This window comes from Lissotriton vulgaris, chromosome 3_1 (genome assembly GCF_964263255.1).
Source record: "Lissotriton vulgaris chromosome 3_1, aLisVul1.2, whole genome shotgun sequence".
In the NCBI taxonomy this organism is placed as follows: domain Eukaryota; kingdom Metazoa; phylum Chordata; class Amphibia; order Caudata; family Salamandridae; genus Lissotriton; species Lissotriton vulgaris.
The window spans coordinates 35,970,438-35,996,591 of NC_141689.1; the positions used below are offsets into that span (position 1 = coordinate 35,970,438).

General features: G+C 45.9%; 1 protein-coding gene across 1 annotated transcript in view; it reads left to right on the forward strand.

Moving 5' to 3' along the window:
* The window catches only part of LOC147725878 (putative E3 ubiquitin-protein ligase HERC1), a 1,064,842-nt gene that overhangs the window by 81,837 nt on the left and 956,851 nt on the right, over positions 1-26,154 (forward strand). Inside the window, exons 5-6 of the mRNA XM_086963380.1 lie at positions 2,034-2,345; positions 18,197-18,293. Of these exons, the coding sequence (XP_086819506.1) occupies positions 2,034-2,345; positions 18,197-18,293 (409 nt within the window). The remainder of the gene's footprint in view (positions 1-2,033; positions 2,346-18,196; positions 18,294-26,154) is intronic.

Sequence of the window (26,154 nt, forward strand, 5' to 3'; positions counted from 1 at the left end):
GTTCCCCATCACTCTCTACCCTCATCCTTTCTCCATCACTTTCTCTTCCCTCCTTCTTTCTCTCTCACTCTCTCTTCCCTCATCCTTTCCCCATCACTCTCTTCCCTCATCATTTCCCCATCACTCTCCCTTCTCTCATCCTTTCCCATCACTCTCTCTTCCCTCATTCTTTCCCATCACTTTCTCTTCCCTCATCCTTTCCCATCACTCTCTTTCTTCATCCTTTCCCCATCGCTCTCACTTCCTTTCCCTCATCCGTTCCCCATCACTCTCTACCCTCATCCTTTCTCCATCACTTTCTCTTCCCTCATTCTTTCTCTCTCACTCTCTCTTCCCCATCACTCTCTTTCTTCATCCTTTCCCCATCGCTCTCACTTCCTTTCCCTCATCCTTTCCCCATCACTCTCTTCCCTCATCCTTTCTCCACCACTCTCTCTTCCCTCATCCTTTCCCATCACTCTCTTTTCTCATCCTTTCCCTAGCACTCTCTTCCCTAATCCTTTCTCCACCACTCTCTCTCTACCTCATCCTTTCTCTCTCACTCTCTCTTCCCCATCACTCTCTTTCTTCATCCTTTCCCCATCACTCTCACTTCCTTTCCCTCATCCTTTCCCCATCACTCTCTTCCCTCATCCTTTCTCCACCACTCTCTCTTCCCTCATCCTTTCCCCATCACTCTCTTCCCTCACCCTTTCCCCATCACTCTCTTCCCTCATCCTTTCCCCATCACTCTCTTCTCTCATACTTTCCCCATCACTCTCTTCCCTCATCCTTTCCCCGTCACTCTCTTCCCTCATCCTTTCCCCATCACTCTCTCTTCTCTCATTCTTTCCCCATCGCTCTCTTCCCTCATCCTTTCCCAAGCACTCTCGTCCCTCATCCTTTCTCCATCACTCTCTCTTCTCTCATCCTTTCCTCATCACTCATTTCCCTCATCCGTTCTCCATCACTCTCTCTTCCCCCATCCTTTCTCCATCACTTTCTCCTCCCTCATACTTTCCCCATCACTTTCTCTTCCCTCATCCTTTTCCCATCACTCTCTCTCCCGCTCATCCTTTCTCCATCACTCTCTCTTCCCTCATCCTTTCTCCATCACTCTCTCTTCCCTCATTCTTTCCCCATCACTCTCTTCCCTCATCCTTTCCCCATCACTCTCTTCCCTCATCCGTTCCCCATCACTCTCTTCCCTCATCCTTTACCCATCACTCTCTTCCCTCATCCTTTCCCCATCACTCTCTTTCCTCATCCTTTCCCAAGCACTCTCTTCCCTAATCCTTTCTCCACCACTCTCTCTTCCCTCATCCTTTCCCCATCACTCTCTTCCCTCATCCTTTCCCCATCACTCTCTTCTCTCATCCTTTCCCCATCACTCTCTTCCCCTCATCCTTTCTCCACCACTCTCTCTTCCCCATCCTTTCTCCATCACTTTCTCCTCCCTCATCCTTTCCCCATCACTTTCTCTTCCCTCATCCTTTTCCCATCACTCTCTCTCCTGCTCATCCTTTCTCCATCACTCTCTCTTCCCTCATCCTTTCTCCATCACTCTCTCTTCCCTCATCCTTTCTCCATCACTCTCTCTTCCCTCATTCTTTCCCCATCACTCTCTCTTCCCTCATCCTTTCTCCATCACTCTCTCTTCCCTCATTCTTTCCCCATCACTTTCTCTTCCCTCATCCTTTCTCCATGACTCTCTCTTCCCCTCATCCTTTCTCCATGACTCTCTCTTCCCCTCATCCTTTCTCCATGACTCTCTCTCCCGCTCATCCTTTCTCCATTACTCTCTTTCCCCTCATCCTTTCCCCATCACTCTCTTTCCCGCTCATCCTTTCTCCATCACTCTCTCTCCCCACATCCTTTCTCCATCACTGTCTTTCCCCTCATCCTTTGCCCATCTCTCTCTCTTTCCTGATTCTTTCTCCATCACTCTTTCTTCTCTCATCCTTTCCCCATCACTCTCTCTCCCCTCATCTTTTCTCCATCCCTTTCACTTACTTCATCCTTTTCCCACCCCTCTCTCTTCCTTCGCCCTTTAGATCGAAGCTGGCCAGTACTGCAGTTTTGCCATAACCTCCACTGGGGCAATGAAGGCCTGCGGAAAAGGCAGCTATGGACGGCTGGGACTTGGCGACTCAACCAATCAGAGCAAGCTACAGCGCCTCCCCCTGGACCCCATCTACACCATCCGCAAGCTGAGCTCCTCCAAGGGCTCGGACGGGCACACGCTGGCCCTCACCGCCGACGGGGAGGTCTTTAGCTGGGGAGACGGCGACTACGGCAAGCTCGGGCATGGGAGCACGGCCACCTACAAGCAGCCCAAGATGGTCCAAGGCCCGCTAATGGGCAAGGTAGGAGCCGGGACTGCACGGCAGCCTCAAACAGGGGACAGGCCAGCCCTGTGCAAGCAGGCATCTCCCTAGAGCAAGACATCCCCCACCCTGTGTAAGCAGCCATCTTCCTAGAGCAGCAGGACATCCCCCACCCTGTGTAAGCAGCCATCTCCCTAGGGCAAGACATCCCCAGCCCTGTGTAAGCAGGCATCTCCTTAGAGCAGCAGGACATCCCAGCCCTGTGTGGGCAGGCATCTCCCTAGAGCAAGAAATCCCCAGCCCTGTGTAAGCAGGCATCTCCCTAGAGCAGCAGGACATCCCAGCCCTGTGTAAGCAGGCATCTCCCTAGAGCAGCAGGACATCTCCCACCCTGTGTAAGCAGGCATCTCCCTAGGGCAAGACATCCCCAGCCCTGTGTGGGCAGGCATCTCCCTAGAGCAGCAGGACATCCCAGCCCTGTGTGGGCAGGCATCTCCCTAGAGCAGGAGGACATCCCAGCCCTGTGTAAGCAGGCATCTCCCTAGGGCAAGACATCCCCAGCCCTGTGTAAGCAGGCATCTCCCTAGAGCAGCAGGACATCCCAGCCCTGTGTAAGCAGGCATCTCCCTAGAGCAGCAGGACATCCCAGCCCAGTTGTGGGCAGGCATCTCCCTAGAGAAGCATGACATCCCAGCCCTGTGTAAGCAGGCATCTCCCTAGAGCAGCAGGACATCCCCCACCCTGTGTAAGCAGGCATCTCCCTAGAGAAGCAGGAAATCCCCCACCCTGTGTAAGCAGGCATCTCCCTAGAGCAGCAGGACATCCCAGCCCTGTGTAAGCAGGCATCTCCCTAGAGCAGCAGGACATCCCAGCCCTGTGTGGGCAGGGATCTAACTAGAGAAGCAGGACATCCCAGCCCTGTGTAAGCAGGCATCTCCCTAGAGAAGCAGGACATCCCAGCCCTGTGTAAGCAGGCATCTCCCTAGAGAAGCAGGACATCCCAGCCCTGTGTAAGCAGGCATCTCCCTAGAGCAGCAGGACATCCCCCACCCTGTGTAAGCAGGCATCTCCATAGAGAAGCAGGAAATCCCCCACCCTGTGTAAGCAGGCATCTCCCTAGAGCAGCAGGACATCCAACAACTGAAGTAGCCAACCATTATAACAAACTTCTTGAAAGCCCTTTCTATCAAGCAAACTAAACTAAACTAAACTAAACTAAACTAAACTAAACTAAACTAACTCCCTTCCTAGACTACTTTGAAGACACTTGGGTGGGAAGGCTACATAGGTCAGGGCACCGTAGACAACCCAAGTTCCAAATCTGCTAGTGGAACGTTTACAATAGCACTCTAGCTCAAAAAGCTAAATCCAAAAACGCAGTGGAAGGATGGCATAATTCCTTCCAAGCCACAATAGGAAGGGACAACAGACCCTACATAAACTTATAGAACCTATCAAAAAAGAACTGAGCTATCAAGAGCTAAGACTAGAGCAATCCCTAACTTGGGGGCTCATTAGGATGGCAGAAGGACAGGAGTAAACCGGGACCGTCCTCCATACATGCGGCAGTCCCCCACCACAAATCAGGATGAGACCGTCACCATGGCGGTCGCATCTTGCATATTCACCATTGAAGCGGGTGCTGCTGACAGCAGCATCCGCCGCAGTGTCAAAAATGCAGGTTCTGGATTTCAGTGCACTACGTGGCAGGCACCACACGGTGCCTGCCACATGGTGCACTGAAATGTAGGGGTTTACCATGGGTACCCCATGTACCCACACCCCCCTAACGCTTTGGGGGCCGGGCCCCCAAACAGAACCTCAGCCAGCCTTCTCATGACGGTTTAGTCCTCATGGAAAGTCTGGCTCAAAGGCTGCATCGTGATATGGTGGACAGTGCCCTATAGGCGCCGCCACTATTTTATGCCTGCAGGCCGCTCCGCCAGGCAATCGCTCCAATTGCGAGTGGCGGGCCCGTGACGAACGGTCTTTCCGTCCACCATGGTCGCAGAGTGCATCTGCCCGCCATCATAATCTGATATGAAAAACAATGGTCCTAGACCGAAATTTAAGATAGAACAAAGTAAGCCTATAATCCTTAGTTCCTTATTTTGAGCTTTAACATCAATTACTCACAGTACTAAATACAATCAAGAGACTGATTATGCAACAACCCAGACTAACTTGTTGGGAAATAAAGATTTGTATTCCACCAAATTTGAACAATAAAATAAAGGTTCATTTAATTTTTGACACTTTTGGTACATAAGGAGAAGACTCCTAAGAAAGTGTCAATCCTTCTGCCATCCTAAAGGGCCCCTAAATGTGGCCAAGAAAAAAGTGACTGGAATCAATGAACCAGTCCATAATTCTCTGTGTTTTTAAAAATCACAAACTTTTGCTCTTTTTCACTCACCTTTTCAATTCTAGAGCACCTCTGTCTTGCACGTTCTTAGGAGTATCCTCCATATGTACCAAACGTGTCAAAAATTAAATTAACCTTTAACTTATTGTTGAAATTTGGTGGAATAAAAATCTTTATTCCCCAACAAGTTAGTCTGGGTTGTTGCATGTTAAGTCTATTGATTGTATTTAGTACTGTGAGTAATTGATGTTAAAGCTCAAAATAAGGAACTGAGGATTATAGGCTTGCTTTGTACTATCTTAAATTTAGGTCTAGGATCATTGTTTTTCATATCGAATGGTACCCAGGTCCAGTACCATTTTGGGTCACCCCATTTTTGATAATCCCCATCATAATCTGGCGGGTTGTCACTCCACGTTAAGTGACAGACAGATCGCCACCGCACGGCTTTCGGTGGCGCTCCGTCCATCATCATAATGAACCCCTAAAATCGTCCCTCAACACAATAAATAAACTGAAACAATGTTTGAATACCTGCAACATAAAACCCAACAATTTCCAAACACGAAAGGACTAGAATACCTAGACATGATTGCTAAATCTATACTTTAAATAAAAAAACAGTGCTAAACATCATACACATTTTAAAATGACAAAACATTTAAACAACATAAGTGTACTCTTTTTTAAATGAATAATTATAAGTATGTCATTTAAAATTAAAAAACAAACATAAAAATATATGACATAATATAATTATTAAAATAAAAATAAAAACCAATGTAGCAAAAAACATTTCCCACCAATAATAATAAAAAATAACTTACAATTATGTAGGATTAGACAAGCCTGGAAAACCAATAAACCCATAGGAGAAAAATCGAAAGACTAATCCATTCAAAGATAAATCCCCCCAAATAAAGCAAAAATCCAATTGTAGAAAAAAGGCTCCAACATTTCAACTCTCTCACAAACGAAACCCTAAAAAACCCAAAAATGTGTTAAAAAAACAGCCAGAATAGAACTGTTAAAAAAAGCATCCAACGACACAATCCTCTCAATAATGAAACCCTCAAAAACACAAAAAGTGGGTTTATAAAAAAAAACACTCCAACAAAGCCAAAAAATAAAAGGAATGTAAAGTAACTAACACTACATAACACTCTACTTCTATCCAAAACTCCGTCAAACACATAAAACACTAGACTACCAAAATAACACCAATTCTACGGGATGCTGATTACAGGTGATTTCAACAGTAACTTGACAAGAGTAAAGAGTAACAAATGCAAAATCCAAACAATAAGGAACAACCTGGAATCATTGGGCATAATGACGCTAAACGGAAACACAAAGAGCGACCAACCTGCAAAAATTACTTACATGTGCGGAAATAAAAAATCCATAATAGACTACACATTGATTAGTAGAGAGTTCATACAGCTGGTTAATCATTTTGGCATAATAATTCGACCTGAAAGCGACCACTTCCCGCAAGAAACCATACTGAACTTAAACTCCCAACAAAAAGCAAGTATTGCGTTGCTAGCTATAATCCCGGAAGTTCACAATTTAAGGAAACTCAAATGGAGAAGCGCCATAACAAACGCGATAATGGAAACAGTGTATTCACAAGTAGAAAATACACCGACACCGGAACTTCACTCGCTTGCAAAAAACTGGGAAAATCTATATACACTTCTGTTAGAAAAATTTCCGGCAAAGCCAACAGCGAAACATGCATATGATGCCCACAAACTGCCATGGTACACCACAAAGCTAAGAGACAAAAAAAAGGAAATTGCCAAAAAATTAAGACAAAAGGCCGCAATAAACAGACAGGGAGTGGTTATAGACAACAGCGAGTTACAGAAAATGCGAAAAGACTATAAAAAAGATTGAGGAAAGGCAAAAAGGCTATATACTGGGAAAATTTGGGTGGACCTGCTAAGGACAAGTAAACTCCCAAATAGCAGTGAATTCTGGGGCCTAATCAACAAAATATCAAAATGAACTGGTGTCCAGCAAAACATAGGAATAAGTGAAACCGCATGGCTGAAACACATGGACACCCAATACAACAACCATACGTTGCACCCCGTGCACAGAATCAAGGAAGGAAACAATCAAGGGAAAGGATGTGGGAAATGAAGTAACAACACACGGAAAAGACAAATGGGAAAAAGAAACACCAAGCGTGGCACCTATGAAGCCACCCCCATTGACAACAGTGAAACAAAAGACTCTAATGATAAAAAAAATTGAAAGACGAAGGCGCAGCAGGCCCCAATGGGCTACCAAACGCCCTATTTAAACAAGACCCGGATTTCTGGGCAATTTACCTTACCCCACTCTTCAACCAACTCTTCACGGATAAAAAGATACCACGGTCCTGGTATGGTAATATCTTCCACCCTATTTACAAAAACGGGAGCAGATTGGAACCCGGGAACTACAGGCAGATAGCCCTCATCGACGTAGAGGCAAAACATTTTTCATCATGTATATTACACCACCTACAGGAATGGATAAATAAAAACAAAATAGTCCCGAAGTTCCAAATGGGTTTTAGAGAAGGCATGGGATGCACCACAAACCTCTCTGTTCTGTCGCTGTTAATAGAAAGAGCAGAAAAAAAGAAGGCTGGACTTCTGGCATGCTACATCAACTTAAAATCTGCGTTCAACAGAGTGCCAAGAGACCGGTTGTGGAAAAAGCTAGAATCTTGAGGCCTCCCGCAGCAACTAATAGACATAATAATCGCCTTATACAGCGAAACATGGGCCAAAGTAAAACTAGGAGATGGGAGAAGGATATCACAACAAACAAACATAAGAAATGGACTTAAACAGGGCTGTGTGCTCTCCCCAAGCCTATTTAATGTGTATCTAGCAGACCTAAACAGTTACCTGCTACAGGTAAAATGGTCACCCCCCGAAACTGGCTAACAAATCAATTCAGTTTCTGCAATACGCAGATGACATTGTGGTTTCAAGCCACACACCGATAGGGTTACAAAGGGTCATAAACAAATTAACAGAGTACTTCGACCTAGTAGGTTTGGAACTTAACAATAAAAAAACAAAGGTCGTGAGACTGGCGGGCCAGAGCAAAGGATCTTTTTGATGGTATGCAAAGAATATCCAAATTGAGGAGACAACCACATATAAATATTTGGGTATTAAACTGTGCAGAAACATGTCCATGGTGGAACAAAAACGAGATATCTCAGCCAAAGCACAATCGTTGACCTTCGCCTATAAACTACTCCAAAAGAAACTTAAATACCCCTCATACGGCCATCTTCTAAAGGTCATGGCAGCTCAACTTTTACATACTTTGTCTTATGGGTTGGAAATATGGAACGGGAAAGAAATCGACATCCTAAATAAATTACAGATTAGAGTATATATATCCGTATTTAATCTTTTTAAAGGACCGTCCCCAGCACAAATACGCCTGGAATTTGGATTACAAAATCAAGTCTACCAGAGGAAAGTAATCTTTGCAAAATGGTGTTGGAAACTTAGAGCATCAGAAATAGGATCTCTAAACAACCTTTGTTGGCTGGAAATTAAGAAACAATATGAAGAAAAAGAACCAAACACTTGGGGCACTTAAATGGGAACCGCCCTGGAGTCACTAAAAATCGAGGAGGTTTGGAACAGCCATTTGGAACGAACATCTTTCAATAAAGTTTGCAAACTAAATGCAAAGTCACTATCCTTGATAGAAGACAAAAGGATCTGAGCCAAACGCCATCATGCTTGGTCCGTAATCAATTCATACAAAAGATTAAAACCACAATTGTACCTTGAAGCTCACTTTCGGCTATCGCTAAAAATAAAATTCATGGCATATAGACTGGGTGATCATTGCTCAAAAGATCTAATTCCAACTTGGAAAAGTAAACAGCAAGAAAAGACATGCCGCCTTTGTGGGTAACACACAGAAAGTTTGTACCATTTAATGTGCACGTGCAAGACAGTAAAAAACGAAAGAAGATATTTGTTGAAATCAATCCTAAACGTTTTAAGAATTCGCACCTGCAGGCAGGCGGTCACTAGCTGGTTGGGCGCATCATTGAACATCCTTACATGCCTTTCATGACTCTGGTAGAGACTTTACTCGCGAAAAGTGAAACAGATTAAACTCGGGCGATCTTCTTTTTAGGATTTGTAAATTTTATGAATACAAATTTTATCTTTTTATACCGATGGTCCTTTTTATACATGTATACTTTAAGGTTGTGATGAACCAAATAAAGTTAATTTTTGACGTTTGACATCTACTACTACCTCTCCTAAAACGATCTAAAAAGTAAAGTAAATCAAACTTACGTTAACCGATGAAACACAGCTCTTAACTGCGAGGTTCCATCTTTCAAAATGACCTAAACACGAAACAGATAGACAGAAAAGTGAGGAAATAAGAAAACAAATGGCCATGTTATAAAAATTAAAAAAAGACTTACTCCCCAGAGAAAAGCATGGATAAATATTTTTTAAAAATCGAAAATGTAAATGTATTAAATATTACATTTAAAAAAAATAAACATTTAATATATATTAAAATGGATGTTTATTTCATATACTGTAAATGTACAAAAAATATAAAAGTTGTTCATTATAAAATATGTGTTAAAACATATATTTGCTATAAAATTGTAAATTATTTAATTCATTAAATAATATTTTATTAAAAATAATTATATAAAATATATTAAAATAAACGTAAAAAGAAATGTATTTATCAAAATTATGTATATACAAAAATATTGTTAATTTTGCAATGTACATGAAAAATATATGTTAAAAATATATTATACTTTCTAATAAATATTGAACAACATGAAAATATCTGAAATATGTTTTTTATATTGTAAATTGAATTACAAAACCAAATAAAAACAATTAAAATAAAAAAAATGTTAGATACAAATGATTCCAATAAAAACTAACATACATATCCTTTCTTATTTGAATACACATATAAACTATAAAAATGAAATAAATAATGAACAACAGAAAATTACTATTCCTAACTCCAAAACCAATTCAACTTACGGATGGTGCTTTATAATAAACCATAATAAATCACTATTCCAACTCCAAAACCAACAAAAAGCAGTGCAAGTGCTGGATAATAAACCCAAAAGATTACTATTCCAACTCCAAAACAAAATAAACTCAGGGAAACTGCTGGATAATTAACCCCAAAAGAATTACTATTCCAACTTCCAAACCAGCTAAACTCAGAGAAAGTGATGGATAAAAAACCATAATAAAATACTATTCCAACTCCAACACCAAATAAACTCAGGGAAAGTGCTGGATAATAAACGCACCAAACATTCCTATTCCTAACTCCAGAACAAAATAAAAATTCTACTTAAAAACAAAATATATATATACAAAAATAAAAAATACTTTTAAACCATAAGAAATAAAAATGTTTAAAAACTTACATACTATAAACAAAATTGAAAATGTAATACAAGTTTGAAAAAAATGATCACAAATGTTCTTCAAAACATAAATATACAATAAATAATTCTTCTACATTCAAATAATTAAAAAAATATTATTAGTAATTCAAGACACCTCTTTTCAAAAAAGTGAAAATATAAAAATATTAAATTCTAAATTACAAATTAATTTAAATAGTTAAAATCTGAATAATCCAAATATTGTTTTTTTTTAAACAAAATTTTTGGGACAAATGTTTTTATATAACATTTAAAAATAATAAACTAACCATATATTTTTATTTAAGAATAATCTAAATACATAAATATGTTTTTAATATTTTAATAATTCTACATAAACATACATACAAACAAGAAAATTATATATAATCAATAAAATTAACTTTTTTAATTTTAAAAATGTAAATTTTTTATTAATATTTCAATATTTAAAAAATATTTTACATACAAATGTATTTTTAAGCAACACTCTAAAATTACTCCCCACCCTTATCCCCTTTAAAACCAACATCCTGCTACTAAATTCTTTACAACAAATACAAATACAATAAATATTTTTTATTTACTCCCCACCCTTATCCCTGATAAACCCAACATCTAGCTCCTAAAACCCTACTAAAAAACAATAAATACAAACATTTTTACAAAACTAATAGATTAAAAAATATATGACTAATACAACATAGATTTTTAAAAAAAACAACATTAAACAAAACACAAAAAAATCAATCTAATCAAGAACCATATATTTGCCATCAACATTTACAAAATAGATATTTCTATATTACATGAAAATCAATATTTTTAACATCGAAAAAACGTATTTTGATATTTTGCACAATCGATATTCTTTACGCGATATTCATGTAAATCGATATTTCGATGTTGATATTCTGTCTCTGCACCATGCCACCTCCAGAGACAAAGAAAGTGTGTGCACAACCAGAGACAGAAACACTGGGTGCTGACAGAGGGTGTGTGCGCACCTCCAGAGACAGAGGGGCCCATTTGGATGGCAGGCGGACTTTGCCCACCCGCCATCCTCACGGTCCTTGGAACCGCCTGCCATAAGAGCGGGGGTCCCGTGGGGGGTATTAGGATGCGCCCACCACAGTGGCAGGCACATCCTGCATTTTCAACATTGTGGTGGGCGGTGCTCTCAGCACCGCCTGCCACAATGCTAAAAATGCATGTATGAATTCGCATACACAAAGCGGCAGGCACCGCTCGGTGCCTGCCGCTTTGTGTATGCAAATGCTGGGGGTACCACAGGTGCACCCCCCACCTCGCCTTCACTCTGGGGGCCCGCAGGGGGCCCCCAAAGTGAAGACCGTCTGCTTTTTAAGGCATCTGTTGTAGCCCATACTAATATGGCTGGCGGTGTCTGATAGACACCGCCACCATATTAAACCTTTTCCGGCCTGACCGGGGCGGAAAAGCGACGGACGGTCTTTCTGTCCGCCGCGGACATATGGCGGTGGTTCATTCTGGTTAGGATGGCAGGCATTTTGCCCCCGCCAGGCCGGCGGTGGCCACCGCCAGCCTGGCGGGGGCAATCCGCCCGCCACCCTAATGGGCCCCAGAGTGTGTGTGCACCTTCAGAGACCGAAAGTGTGCAGCTCCAGAGACAGAGAGTGTATCTCACCCCCAGAGACAGAGTGTGTGTGCACCATCAGAGACAGAAAGTGTCTGTGCAGCTCCAGAGACAGAGAGTGTATCTCACCCCCAGAGACAAAGTGTGTGTGCACCTCCAGAGACAGAAAGTGTCTGTGCAGCTCCAGAAACAGAGAGTGTATCTCACCCCCAGAGACAAAGTGTGTGTGCACCTCCAGAGACAGAAAGTGTCAGTGCAGCTCCAGAGACAGAGAGTGAATACACCCTCAGAGTGAGTCTCACCCTCAGAGACAGAGTGTGTGTACACCATCAGAGACAGAAAGTGTCTGTGCCGCTCCAGAGACAGAGAGTGTATCTCACCCCCAGATGCAGATAGTGTATGTCACCCCCAGAGACAGTGTGTGTCACCCCCAGAGGCAGAGAGTGTGTTTCACCCCCCCGAGACAGAGTGTATGTGCAGTTCCAGAAACAGAGAGTGTATGTCACCCCCAGAGAGAGTGTGTGTGTCACCTCCGGAAACATAGTGTGTTGGTCACCTCCAGAGACAGAGTGTGTGTCACCGCCAGAGACAGAGGGCCCCATTAGGATGGCGGGCAGATTACCCCGCGCCGGGCAGGCAGTAGTCACCACCGGCCCGGCGGGGGCAATCCGCCCGCCATCCCTGTATAAAAGACCCCCTGCCATATTATTATGGCTGGGGGGTCCGTGGCGGACGGAATGACCGTCTGCCGCGTTTCCACCCGGTTACATGTCGACCGGGCCGAAAAGGGTTCAATATGGTGGCGGTGTCTTTCAGACACCGCTAGCCGTATTAGAATGTGCCTTTGTGAATGCCTTTCCGTGGCGGCATTGCCGCCCATGGACTCCGGGGGCATGGGGGGTGCACATGGGGGGTACCTATGGTACCCCCCAGCCTTTCAAAGAACAACGTGACAGACACAGCGAGGTGCCTGTCACGTTGTGCTTTGAAAAGCACAACATATATTCTTAGCATTGCGGCGGGCGGTGCTTCCAGTACCGCCCGCCGCAATGGTAAAAAAACGGGATGCGCCCGCCACTGTAGCGGGTGCATCCTAATTGGCCCCACTGGACCCTCGCCCTTATGGTGGGCGGTCCCTTTCACCGTAAGGACGGCGGGCAGACAATGTCTGCCCGCCATCCTAATGATGCCCAGAGTGTGTATGTCACCTCCAGAGACAGAGTGTGTGTAACACCTCCAGAGACAAAGTGTGTGTCACCTCCAGAGACAGAGAGTGTGTGTCACCTCCAGAGACAGAAGTGAGTCACCCCCAGCGACAGAGTGTGTATGTCACTTCCAGAGACAGAGTGTGTGTGTCACCTCCAGAGACAGAGTGTGTGTGTCACCTCCAGAGACAGAATGTGTGTGTCACCTCCAGAGACAGAGTATGTTTGCACCCCGAGTGACAGAGTGTGTATGTGTCACCTCCAGAGACACGGTGTGTCACCTCCGGAGACAGAGTGTGTGTCACCTCCAGAGACAGAGAGTGTGTGTCAACCCCTGAAACAGAGAGTGAGTCACCCCCAGAGACAGAGAGTGTGTGTCACCTCCAGAGACAGAGTGTGAGTCACCCCCAGAGATAGAGTGTGTTTGTCACCTCCAGAGACAGAGAGTGTGTCTCACCTCGCCCTTATTGTGGGCGGTCCCTTTCACCGTAAGGACGGCGGGCAGACAATGTCCGCCCGCCATCCTAATGATGCCCAGAGTGTGTATGTCACCTCCAGAGACAGAGTGTGTGTAACACCTCCAGAGACAAAGTGTATGTCACCTCCAGAGACAGAGAGTGTGTGTCACCTCCAGAGACAGAAGTGAGTCACCCCCAGCGACAGAGTGTGTATGTCACTTCCAGAGACAGAGTGTGTGTGTCACCTCCAGAGACAGAGTGTGTGTGTCACCTCCAGAGACAGAATGTGTGTGTCACCTCCAGAGACAGAGTATGTTTGCACCCCGAGTGACAGAGTGTGTATGTGTCACCTCCAGAGACACGGTGTGTAACCTCCAGAGACAGAGTGCGTGTCACCTCCAGAGACAGAGAGTGTGTGTCAACCCCTGAAACAGAGAGTGAGTCACCCCCAGAGACAGAGTGTGTGTGTCACCTCCAGAGACAGAGTGTGAGTCACCCCCAGAGATAGAGTGTGTTTGTCACCTCCAGAGACAGAGAGTGTGTCTCACCTCCATAAACAGAGTGTGTGTCTCACCTCCAGAGACAGAGTGTGTGTGTCCCCTCCAGAGACAGAGTGTGTGTGTCACCTCTAGAAACAGAGAGTGAGTCACCCCCAGTGACAGAGTGTGTGTCTCACCTCCAGTGACAAAGTGTGAGTGTCACCTCCAGAGACAGAGTGTGTATGTCACCTCCAGAGACAGAGGGCGAGTCACCCCCAGAGACAGAGTGTGTGTTTCACCTCCAGAGACACAGCATGTGTGTCACCTCCAGAGACAGAGTGGGTGTGTACCTCCAGAAACAGAGTGTGTATGTCACCTCCAGAGACAGAGTGTGTGTGTTACCTCCAGAGACAGAGTGTGAGTCACCCCCAGAGACAGAGTGCGTGTCTCACCTCCAGACACAGAGAGTGTGCCTCACCTCCAGAGACAGAGTGTGTGTCACCTCCAGAGACAGAGTGTGTGTGTCCCCTCCAGAGACAGAGTGTGTGTGTCAACTCTAAAAACAGAGAGTGAGTTACCTCAGAGACAGAGTGTGTGTCTCACCTCCAGAGACAGAGAGTGTGTCTCACCTCCAGAGACAGAGTGTGTGTCACCTCCAGAGACAGAGTGTGTATGTCACCTCCAGAGACAGAGGGTGAGTCACCCCCAGAGACAGAGTGTGTGTGTCACCTCCAGAGACAGAGTGGGTGTGTCACCTCCAGAAACAGAGTGTGTATGTCACCCCAGAGACAGAGTGTGTGTGTCACCTCCAGAGACAGAGTGTGTATGTCACCTCCAGAGACAGAGGGTGAGTCACCCCCAGAGACAGAGTGTGTGTGTCACCTCCAGAGACAGAATGTGTGTGTCACCTTCAGAGACAGTATCTGCAACGCATTCTGTGAACAGGATTAAAAGAATCAAAGTCAGCCCTGTGAGGTATTTTAAGGAAAAAGTTGCCTGCAAGGGATTTGTTTGGTTATTTAAATTTAACAGTGTAATGCAGTCTATATTAGTTAGACTTAGCAGCTGAATGGAACAGCAACTGTTCAACGTATTATGAATCTGTCAACCAAAATCTATAGAAACTACCACACTAGCTCTATAGGAATAGAATAACTAATACAGATTCTGTAAAGAACTTGTGATTTCAAACAATAAATGAAGTGTCGAACACAAGAATGAAGGTACAGCAACACGAAAAGGTTTGTTTTTAGAAAAAATTATTATTTTTTATATTCATACAGAAATAAATCATTGGAGAAAATCTAGGGTATATAGTTATTGACAATTGCATAAGTATCTTGTGTAAATGGAACTGATGAAACAATCCATAAATACAGAAGAACACAATCCAGTCTGTGACAAAATAAGCAAAGTTGACTTCTTTAAACGATGATAAATAGAAAGTCAAGGATGGGAAGGAGACTTGGATTGGATTGTCGACGTTTCGGTCTCAGTGGTGTAATCCAGAGACCATCATCAGGACAAGGAGATAATGCAAATGAGGATGACCCTTATACTGTGAATAGGACCAGGCTATTGGTGGACTCACGTAGAGTTTAGAAATTAGTTGCCTTAGGGAAGCTTGAAGTCTGCCCCTTGGTTATATCCAAATGTTCGGACCAAACAAAGTTTAGAATCTTTGTGTTGAGGGAACCTGTAGAATGAGTTTCAGGATCCAAGATAGTTTGACAAGTGAATCAAAACGAAGCGTCAGTTCTGTGTCCAATGGAGGCTGAACTGACGCTTCGTTTTGATTCACTTGTCAAACTATCTTGGATCCTGAAACTCATTCTACAGGTTCCCTCAACACAAAGATTCTAAACTTTGTTTGGTCCGAACATTTGGATATAACCAAGGGGCAGACTTCAAGCTTCCCTAAGGCAACTAATTTCTAAACTCTACGTGAGTCCACCAATAGCCTGGTCCTATTCACAGTATAAGGGTCATCCTCATTTGCATTATCTCCTTGTCCTGATGATGGTCTCTGGATTACACCACTGAGACCGAAACGTCGACAATCCAATCCAAGTCTCTTTCCCATCCTTGACTTTTTATTTATCATCGTTTAAAGAAGTCAACTTTGCTTATTTTGTCACAGACTGGATTGTGTTCTTCTGTATTTATGGATTGTTTCATCAGTTCCATTTACACAAGATACTTATGCAATTGTCAATAACTATATACCCTAGATTTTCTCCAATGATTTATTTCTGTATGAATATAAAAAATAATAATTTTTTCTAAAAACAAACCTTTTCGTGTTGCTGTACCTTCATTCTTGTGTTCGACACTTCATTTATTGTTTGAAATCACAAGTTCTTTACAGAATCTGTATTAGTTATTCTATTCCTATAGAGCTAGTGTGGTAGTTTCTATAGATTTTGGTTGACAGATTCATAATACGTTGAACAGTTGCTGTTCCATTCAGCTGCTAAGTCTAACTAATATAGACTGCATTACACTGTTAAATTTAAATAACCAAACAAATCCCTTGCAGGCAACTTTTTCCTTAAAATACTTTGACTGCCCAAGCCCGCAAGGGTATATTGGGTTACCCACCACTACTACCAGCCATGTGAGGTGACATCAGTTTTTGACACCGGAAGGATGATGGTTCTTCTCCTGGAAAGACAGGAGCAAAGGCTGAATGTATCAGGACACGTCTACTCCTGAGAGGGGAACAGAGCTACCGACAAAAGCCACCACTACACTTTACAAGCACAAGAAGGGCAGGTCGATTCTCATTACATAAAAAGATACACCAGGGAAATAAAAGGCTAACAATGAACAAACCACTCTACCATTGATGTCCTGCTGAGGAGAGAGTGTGGACAGCTACTGATCGGAAGGGAAAAGTGGAGTGAGTTGGTTTAGTAGCGACATGCAGGAAAACCAGGACTGCAGTTCAGGCAAGCAGGATCCCTGGGAGATGTTTGATGGACGAGGGGCCTGAGCCGCCACCAGGCAACCAGCATGAAGACTCACCCAAGTAGGAAGCAAGACAGAACTTCTAGACACCCATGACTGTCCTTCTGGTGGTGTGTCAGCCAAGCAAGATCCCTTGGAGATGTCTGATGGACGGGTGACATGTTTTGCCAACAGACACCCCCACTTCAACCAAGGGGGAAGCAAGACAGAATATCTGGACACCCAGATCTCCCAAGAGGGCTCTGGAGCTGACTGGAGGTACAAAAACTATACATTTAAAATAGAAAAATAGAAAAACATACTGCTCAGAGACCCATCACAAGCATCAATTCTTGATGATAAACTTAACAGCAGCAGCCAGACCTCACTGACAGGAGACTGGAAACAGCAAGTTGCCACTAATTGGACTATAAGTCAAAATTGAATTAGTCAGAAAGCTGGATAGAACCCCATCATCGAAGAAGCCATGCCATTATGTATGTATGTATGTATGTATGTATGATCTAGCAGGAACGAAGCCGAAAGGCATCTAGGGTTGTCCTGGTCCAAAGTTAGACTTTATGTGAGGCTACTAACATTTCACACAAAGCAGCACAAGTGAAGTTGCTGTGCTGCGCTGTGTTGTGTGAAATGGAGAAGGCAGAACTGTGCTGTATTTTCAAAGATATGGTGCAGTTCTGCTCCCTCCTGGTGCTGGCACACCTGTGGTTGCCTGGATACAACACACGCACCCTCTTGTCATATTGCAAGGGTGCCGGTGTTGTGGTCAGGCCAGTTTGTGTGTATGAAGGGATACCTTCCTGCTCAAAAGTTATCCTTTGAGGCTTTCTCCTCTTTGAATGTGTGATGCAGGTTGCAGGATTCAGCACACATGCAAAGAGGAAGTGAAGAGGAGACATAACACACATATGCCACAGGTAGATTCAACATTTCAGTGCAAACTCATGTTTGCAAGTGATAATAATAAAAAGATTCGTAGAGCACCTGGTTACCCCATTCGGAGTGTCCCAGCACTAGTCTTCATAAGTCTTTACACGTATGGGTTTGCGTAAAAATACATGGGTAGATTCATAGGGACGCGAATACTCTATCCATGTAACGCCTACCTGGTGCAAGGTAACGCCGGCCATGGCATATTTTTACAAAGCCACGCTTAGACAAGCAAACCGGGCTTTGTGTGGCTTTGGAAAATGACTCAACCCTGGATAAATCTTAGCCTAAATGTCAACACTACACTTCGGGTCTGGGAAGTGACTCCTTGCAGCCACCTACATTAGCACATCATGTGTGACCTGTACCGAGGTGACAGTATCTCTACCCCTCTCTTCCAGGTGGTGGTGTGGGTGTCAGCTGGCTACCGTCATAGTGCTGCAGTCACCTCGGATGGAGAGCTCTACACCTGGGGGGAAGGAGACTTTGGACGCTTAGGTGAGCACCAGACCCGCTGTTGTGCATGTTGAGATCTCTACATGTGGAGGAAGGAGACATTAGACGCTTAGGTCAGCATGTTTGGGTGCATGTTGAGAACTCTACATCTGTGGGTGCCTAGTTGAGCATCAGACCTATTGTCGTACGCATTGAGAGCTCTACACCTGGGGGAAGGAGACTATGGACACTTAGGTGAGAATTAGGCATGCTTGGGTGCATGTTGAGAGCTCTACACCTGGGGGAAGGAGACTATGGATGCCTAGGTGAGCACCAGACTCACTGTTGTGCATGTTGAGATCTCTACATGTGGAGGAAGGAGACATTGGACACGTAGGTGAGCATGTTTGGCTGCATGTTGAGAACTCTACATCTGGGGGCGCCTAGTTGAGCATCAGAGCTATTGTTGTACGCATTGAGAGCTCTACACCTGGAGGAAGGAGACTATGGACACTTAGGTGAGCATTAGGCCTTCTTGGGTGCATGTTAAGAGCTCTACACCTGGGGGGAAGGAGACTTGGGATGCCTAGGTGAGCACCAGACTCACTGTTGTGCATGTTGAGATCTCTACATGTGGAGGAAGGAGACATTGGACACGTAGGTGAGCATGTTTGGGTGCATGTTGAGAACTCTACATCTGGGGGCGCCTAGTTGAGCATCAGAGCTATTGTCGTACGCATTGAGAGCTCTACACCTGGGGGAAGGAGACTATGGACACTTAGGTGAGAATTAGGCGTGCTTGGGTGCATGTTGAGAGCTCTACACCTGGGGGAAGGAGACTATGGACGCCTAGGTGAGCACCAGACCCGCTGTTGTGCATGTTGAGATCTCTACATGTGGAGGAAGGAGACATTGGACACGTAGGTGAGCATGTTTGGGTGCATGTTGAGAACTCTACATCTGGGGGCGCCTAGTTGAGCATCAGAGCTATTGTTGTACACATTGAGAGCTCTACACCTGGAGGAAGGAGACTATGGACACTTAGGTGAGCATTAGGCCTTCTTGGGTGCATGTTAAGAGCTCTACACCTGGGGGGAAGGAGACTTGGGACGCCTAGGTGAGCACCAGACCCGCTGTTGTGCATGTGGAGATCTCTACATGTGGGGGAAGGAGACATTGGACGCTTAGGTGAGCAAGTTTGGGTGCACGCTGAGAACTCTACATCTGTGGACGCCTAGTTGAGCATCAGACCTATTGTCGTACGCATTGAGAGCTCTACACCTGGGGGAAGGAGACTTTGGACACTTAGGTGATCACCATACCTGCTGTTGTGTATGTTGAGAACTTTACATGTAGGGGAAGGAGACTCAACCAGGGGGGCATCAGACCTCTTTCAGTGCATGTTGAGAGCTTTACACCTGTGGATACCTAAGAAAGCATCAGACATGTTGTTGTACATGTTGAGAACTTTACACCTGGAAGGATGGAGACTGTAGACACTTCGGTGAGGATTAGGTGTGCTTGGGTGCATGTTGAGAGCTGTCCACCTGGGAGAAGTGACATTGGCCGTTTAGGTGAGCATCAGACCTGACCTGTTTGGGTGTATGTTGAAAACTCTACACCTGTTGATGCCTAGTAGCGCGTTAGACCTATTGTAGTGCCCATTGAGGCCTTTACACTTGGGGGAAGGTGATTTTGGAGGTTTGGAGGTTTAGGTGGGTATCTGACCTTTTTTCATGCTTGTTACGAGCTCTACATCTGGGGGGAAGAAGACGTTGCACACCTAGGTGAGCAACAGGCCTGCTGTTGTGCATGTTGAGTGCCCTGCTCTTCATTTTAAGGTACGAAACTTTAGACATGTAGGTGAGCATCAGACCTGCTTACTTGCATGTTGAAAGCTCTGAACTTGGCTGAAGAAGACAACAGATGCATAGGTGAGCATCAGACCTACTGATAGACTTGGCATCTTTTGGCATGTTTCCCCAGTGTTTTTGCTCTCTGACCTCCCAGTTTTTACTCTGTTTTTGCTGGCTTAGTGTCTCTCCGCACTTTCTCACTGCTGTTCAGTGTTAAAGTGCAAGTGCTCCTTTTGTTAATTGGGTTATGGATTGGTGTTTCCATGATTGGCATATTTGATTTACTTGCCAGTCCCTAGGAAAGTGCACTGAGTTTGCCAGGGCCTGTAAATCAAGTGCTGCTAGTGGGCTGCAGCACTGATTGTGCCACCCATACACGCACCCTGTAAATGTAACTCTGGCATGCCATTGCAGAGCCTGTGTGCAGTCTGGGACTGCCATGTCGACTTGGCAAGTGTACCCACTTGCTAGGCCCTAACCTTCCCTTTTCTTATATGTCAGTCACCCCTAAGGTAGGCCCGAGGTATCCTGTGGGCAGGGTGCAGTGAATGTGAGGGGTAGGACATGCTCTGGTGTGTGTGGCATGTTCTAATAGTGAATTACTGTAAATTTCGTTTTTTCACTATTGCAAGGCTACCTGTTCCCATAGGAGAGAATGAGGAGTTTGTTTATAACATCTTATAAACATAACTGGCCCTTGGAACTAGGTAGAAAAATAAAGTTTAGTATGCCTGAATTCAGAATGTAAAGATACATCATTTAGTGAAGGTGATTTTTACATTCAGTGTTTGAAAATAGCACTTTTAAAAGTAGGTATTTTCTTCCTCAGCCTTCCAGTAGGCCTCTGCTAGGTTTGTGCATTGACTGTCTGGGTTTTGGATGACAGGGGCTGGGTAGGAGCTGTGGCTTCAGATAGTCTGGGTGGGTCAGGAAAGGGCTGAATAGACCTGGCTGCATTTAGAGTACGGGGAAGAGATTTCCTTTCACTTCACCGGGCATGTTCTACCTCTGACAATGCCGACTCCACCTCCTGCCACAAAGCCACACCAGAGAGGGCAGAACTGGTTCTGGCTGGGCACAGACACTCTCTGCCTGAGAGGAAAAATAATTTTGGGCCATAAAAAGTGGGGCCCAAACACCTGAACTTTAGAACTCCTTTGCACCAAGAAGACTGCCAAGAAGAAGAGCTGGAGAAGCTGTGAGGAAGAACTACCACTTTGCTGAGTGCTTAGCTGTGTTGGCCTGCAGTAGCTGTTTCTGTCTTGGGCAGTGAAAGGACTGCACTGAACTTTCTGCAATTTAGTTTTGTGAGTTTCTCCAAGGGCTTGAGGAAGAGCTTGCCCCATGTTCAAGAAGTCTCAGGAACAGCAAAGACTTCAAACTCTTCTGCCCTCAGCACTGAGGACAGTGTGTTTTGTGCTGCAACACAATAAAAAGCAATCCGGCACTGCTGCTGACTTTGGGTCCTGAAGGCACTGCAGAGGGCACCACCGCAGCAAGTTCAAGTTCAAGTTCAAGAATTTATATAGTGCACTACTCACCCAGAGGGTCTCAAGGCGCTTGGGGAGGGGTTCATTATTTATCAAATAGCCAGGTTTTAAGTTCTTTTCTGAAGGAGATGTGGTTCTGTGTAAGGCGGAGGTGAGTGGGGAGTGAGTTCCAGGTCTTGGCCGCCAAGTAGGAGAAGGATCTGCCTCCCATGGTGGATCTTTGGATACGCGGAACTGCGGCGAGGCCTTGATTGGAGGATCTTAGTTGGCGGGTGGGTGTGTAGAAGGATAGTCGAGTGTTGAGGCATTCGGGTCCTAGTTTGTAGAGGGCCTGGTGTGCGTGGGTGAGGAGACGGAATGTTATTCTCTTGTTGACGGGAAGCCAGTGGAGGTCTTTCAGGTGGCCGGTAATGTGATCTTGGTGAGGGATGTCCAAAATGAGTCTCGCTGATGCGTTTTGGATGCGTTGGAGTTTTTTCTGTAATTTGGCTGTCATTCGGGCATATAGGGTGTTTTCGTAGTCTAGTCGACTCGTAACCAGTGCGTGGGTGACAGTCTTTCTTGTTTCGGCGGGGATCCAATGGAAGATTTTTTTGAGCATACGAAGTATGTTGAAGCAGGAGGATGAGACGGCGTTGACTTGTTTGGGCATCGAGAGTGAGGAGTCTAGGATGAAGCCAAGGTTACATGCGTGGTCTGTGGGAGTGGGTGCTGAGCCCAGATCCGCGGGCCACCAAGAGTCGTCCAAGGCAGAGGGGGATGATCCTAGGATGAGCACTTCCGTTTTGTCTGAGTTAAGTTTAAGGCGGCTGTTTTTCATCCATACGGCTACTTCTTTCATGCCTTCGTGAAGATTGGTTTTGGCGGTGTTGGGGTCTTTGGTGAGGGAGAGGATCAGCTGGGTGTCGTCAGCGTAGGAAATGATGTTAAGGTTGTGTTGACGCGCGATGGAAGCGAGTGGGCTCATGTAAACGTTGAAGAGGGTGGGACTGAGTGAATATCATTGTGGTACACCGCAGATGACTTCCGTGGCTTCTGATTTGAATGGGGGAAGTCGGACTCTCTGAGTTCTTCCTGCTAGGAACGAGATGATCCAGTCCAAGGCTTTTTCTTTTATGCCGATGTTGCTGAGGCGTTGTATGAGGGTGTTGTGACAGACAGTATCGAAGGCGGCGGAGAGGTCAAGTAGAATGAGGGCCACTGTTTCTCCGTTGTCCAGTAGTGTTCGGATGTCGTCTGTAGCTGCGATGAGGACGGTTTCGGTGCTGTGTTTGGCTCGAAATCCGGACTGTGAGGGGTGAAGGGAGTTGTTGGATTCGAGGAAAGCGGCTAGTTGTCTATTGACGGCTTTCTCAATAACTTTGGCCGGGAATGGGAGGAGGGATATGGGACGGTAGTTTTTAAGTTCAGAGGGGTCTGCTGTGGGTTTCTTCAGGAGGGCGCTGACTTCGGCGTGTTTCCAGCTTTCTGGGAAGGTAGCAGAGATGAAGGAGCAGTTGATGACATCACGGAGATGGGGTGCGACGATGGAGTCTGCTTTGTTGAAAATGTGGTGAGGACATGGGTCGGTTGGCGAGCCAGAATGGATGGAATTCATTAGGCGGATGGTGTCTTCAGTGGTGATTGGGTTCCAGGCGCTGAGGTTGTTAGAGGGCGGTTTAGGTTCTGAGGGGCTGGAGAGGATTGTTCGTTGGAGCTGTTTTCGAAGCTGTTATGTATGTCGGCAATTTTGTTGTAGAAGAAGGAGGATAACGAATCGCAGAGGTCTTGGGAGGGAGTAATGTCGTTTGAGGCTGCGGTGGTGTTGGTGAATTCTTTGACGATGTTGAATAGTTCCTTGCTGTTATGGGCGTTGTTGTCGAGTCGAGTCTTGAATGCTGATTTCTTGGTGGATCGTAGCAGCTGGTGGTGTTTGCGGGTGGCTGCCTTGAAAGTGGTCATGTTGTCGGTGGTTGGGTTTTTTCTCCATGTTTTCTCGAGAGTACGGCATAGCTTTTTGGATTTCTTAAGGTCATCGTTGAACCAGGGGGCCTTTTTGCTGTCTTGTTTGGTGTGATGGTTTTTCAAGGGTGCTAATTCGTCGGCGCTGTGAGTGATCCATTGTTTGAATTTGATGGCAGCTTGGTTTGGGTCCGATGAGAGGGCGGGTGGGTTTTGGTTGAGCGATGAGAGGAGTTGGTCGGTGGTGATTTTGTTCCATTTTCTTTGAGGGATAGGTTGTGGGGGGTTGTAGGTCGAGGTGGTTTTGTAGCTGAAGTGAACACAACTGTGGTCCGTCCAATGGAGAGCTGTGGTGCGATCGAAGGAGATGTGTTTGCTGGAGGTGAAGATTGGGTTGAGCGTATGTCCGGCAATATGGGTGGGGGTGTCAACAAGTTGTTTGAGACCGAGATTGGCTAGGTTGTCAAGAAGGGTGGTGGTGTTGCAGTCGTTTTTCTTTTCCAGGTGGAAGTTGAGGTCTCCTAGTAGCATGTAGTTTTCGGAGGCGAGGGCATGTGGGCTGATGAAGTCAGTGATGTCTTCGCTGAATTGTTTACGGGTTCCTGGAGGCCTGTAGATAAGGGTGCCTCTGAGTGTGGTCCTAGGGTTGGTGTGGGTCTGGAAGTGGAGGTGTTCGGCGGTTGTAAGGTTATCGTCGGAGTTGGTCGTGATTTTGATGGTGTTCTTATGGACGATGGCGATGCCTCCTCCTGTTTGGACGGTGCGGTCTTTTCGAATGATCTTGTAATTGTCCGGGATGGCTATGGCGTTGTCGGGTGTTGAAGAAGCGTTCATCCATGTTTCAGTAAGGAAGGCGATGTCCGGTGATGTAGTGTTGAGTAGATCCCAGAGTTCGGTGGCGTGTCTGTGGATCGAGCGGGTGTTCAGCAGGATGCACTTCAGGTGGTTGGAGTCGGAGCTGTGTTTGGGGTTAGTGATAGTGGTATGGGTCTTGATGCTGGTAAATTTGCAGGATTGGCAGGCGAAAGGACCATGGGAACGTCCCGGGGCAGCTTCGTAGCATTGAGGTGTGCGTCCGGGGTTAAGGGCTAGGAGCGTGGCGGCGGCATACGTTATGCTGGAGGAGTGTGGTTTGCGAGGGCCAGGGGGTCTGGCGCTGGGCGCGGTCCAGGCGCGGACGGGCATAGACGGCTTACCTTTGGCACACCTTCGGCGTGCATGGGGCGCGACCGCTACGCGTGAACGCTGCGCGCGAATGCATCTGTCATATGTGGATAGTGGAAGGGGAGGGGCGAGGGAGGGTCAGCTGGGAGGCGGGTGCGTGGTGGAGGGGACGGGCTCCGAGGCACAGTAACACCAAATGGCTAAAGAAGCGAAACCGGAACCGGTTGGGGCCAACAAGAGTGAAAGCTTCGTGGGCAGAGGCACAATAACAGTAATATAATCAAATAATGTTACAACTACACAATTCTGGCGAGCGTTATGTGAGGCTACTAATTTTAAACTAGAAACTTAAAAGGCAATGCAGGCGTTACTGATTGGGAACATTGCTAGCACGAGCAGCGTGCTCCAAAATGCAGGCAGCAGTACGATACCAAATGCAGCAGCGCGCTTCGAAATGCAGGCAGCAATCCGATTCCAAAATGCAGTCAGCGGTGAGAGGAGCAACCTTGGGTAATGGCGCTTTGTGGTCAGCAAAGTGATCGTAGCACGGGCCAGTGGCTGCGGGGAGCGACCGCTTCTGACGGCGTCAGGACGCTGCTCCGTAACCCTGGTCTCACCGATTATGCCTGCTGATGCCGCCACCGAGCTGCTGCTCACACCATGACCTGTGGGCACCGCACTCCGCATCGCCTATCTTCACGACTCCTACTTGGTATCCCCGACAACCCCGCTCCACAACTAAATCAATGCTGCTGCTTGCACCGTGGTTCAAGGGCACCACTCGTAAGTTACAGGACGCACTGCCCTCATTCCCCATCGCAGCTTTGGCACGCCGGCACCATTGACTCCAGTTTGTCAGCCGGCAACAGCGCTTTAGCAACAATGACGCCGCTGCTTGCAGTTTTACCTGCCTGCACCACGTGGAGCACTGCATCACTTCACACCGCAACCCTGGTCTCACCTACGACGCCATCTGATGCCGCCACTGAGCAGCTGTTCCCACTGCAACCTGAGGGCATCGCACGCTGCACTGCTGCAATTCACCCCGCAGCACCCGATGCCTGCCAATGCCAGCGCTCCTGACTTCAACCACGAAGAGTTCGATCTGCAATGCATGTGACTTCAAAGGCCCAACGACTCATGCACCAGCCTCTGGAACCAACGCCCGCAGACGCCTCGCTTTCGGAAGCTCAACAAGAGGTCCAGGATGCACTGCATTTCTAAAGGTACTGTTTTTCGGGTCTTCCTGACACCGTAGCTGGCCCGCAACGCTGCTGTCAGCCAGAACTGTTTGGATTTGTTTGTTCACAACGCCGTGGTAGCCCCAGAGGGAACTTTCAACTTCAAGGAACAGTTTTTCAAGGTTACTTTGATAACTGAAGATTTCTAAGTGCGGTATTGTGGATTTTTATTGTGTTTGGTCTTGTCTTAAGTATATAAAATATTGGATATTTTTCTAAGCCGGTATGGTGT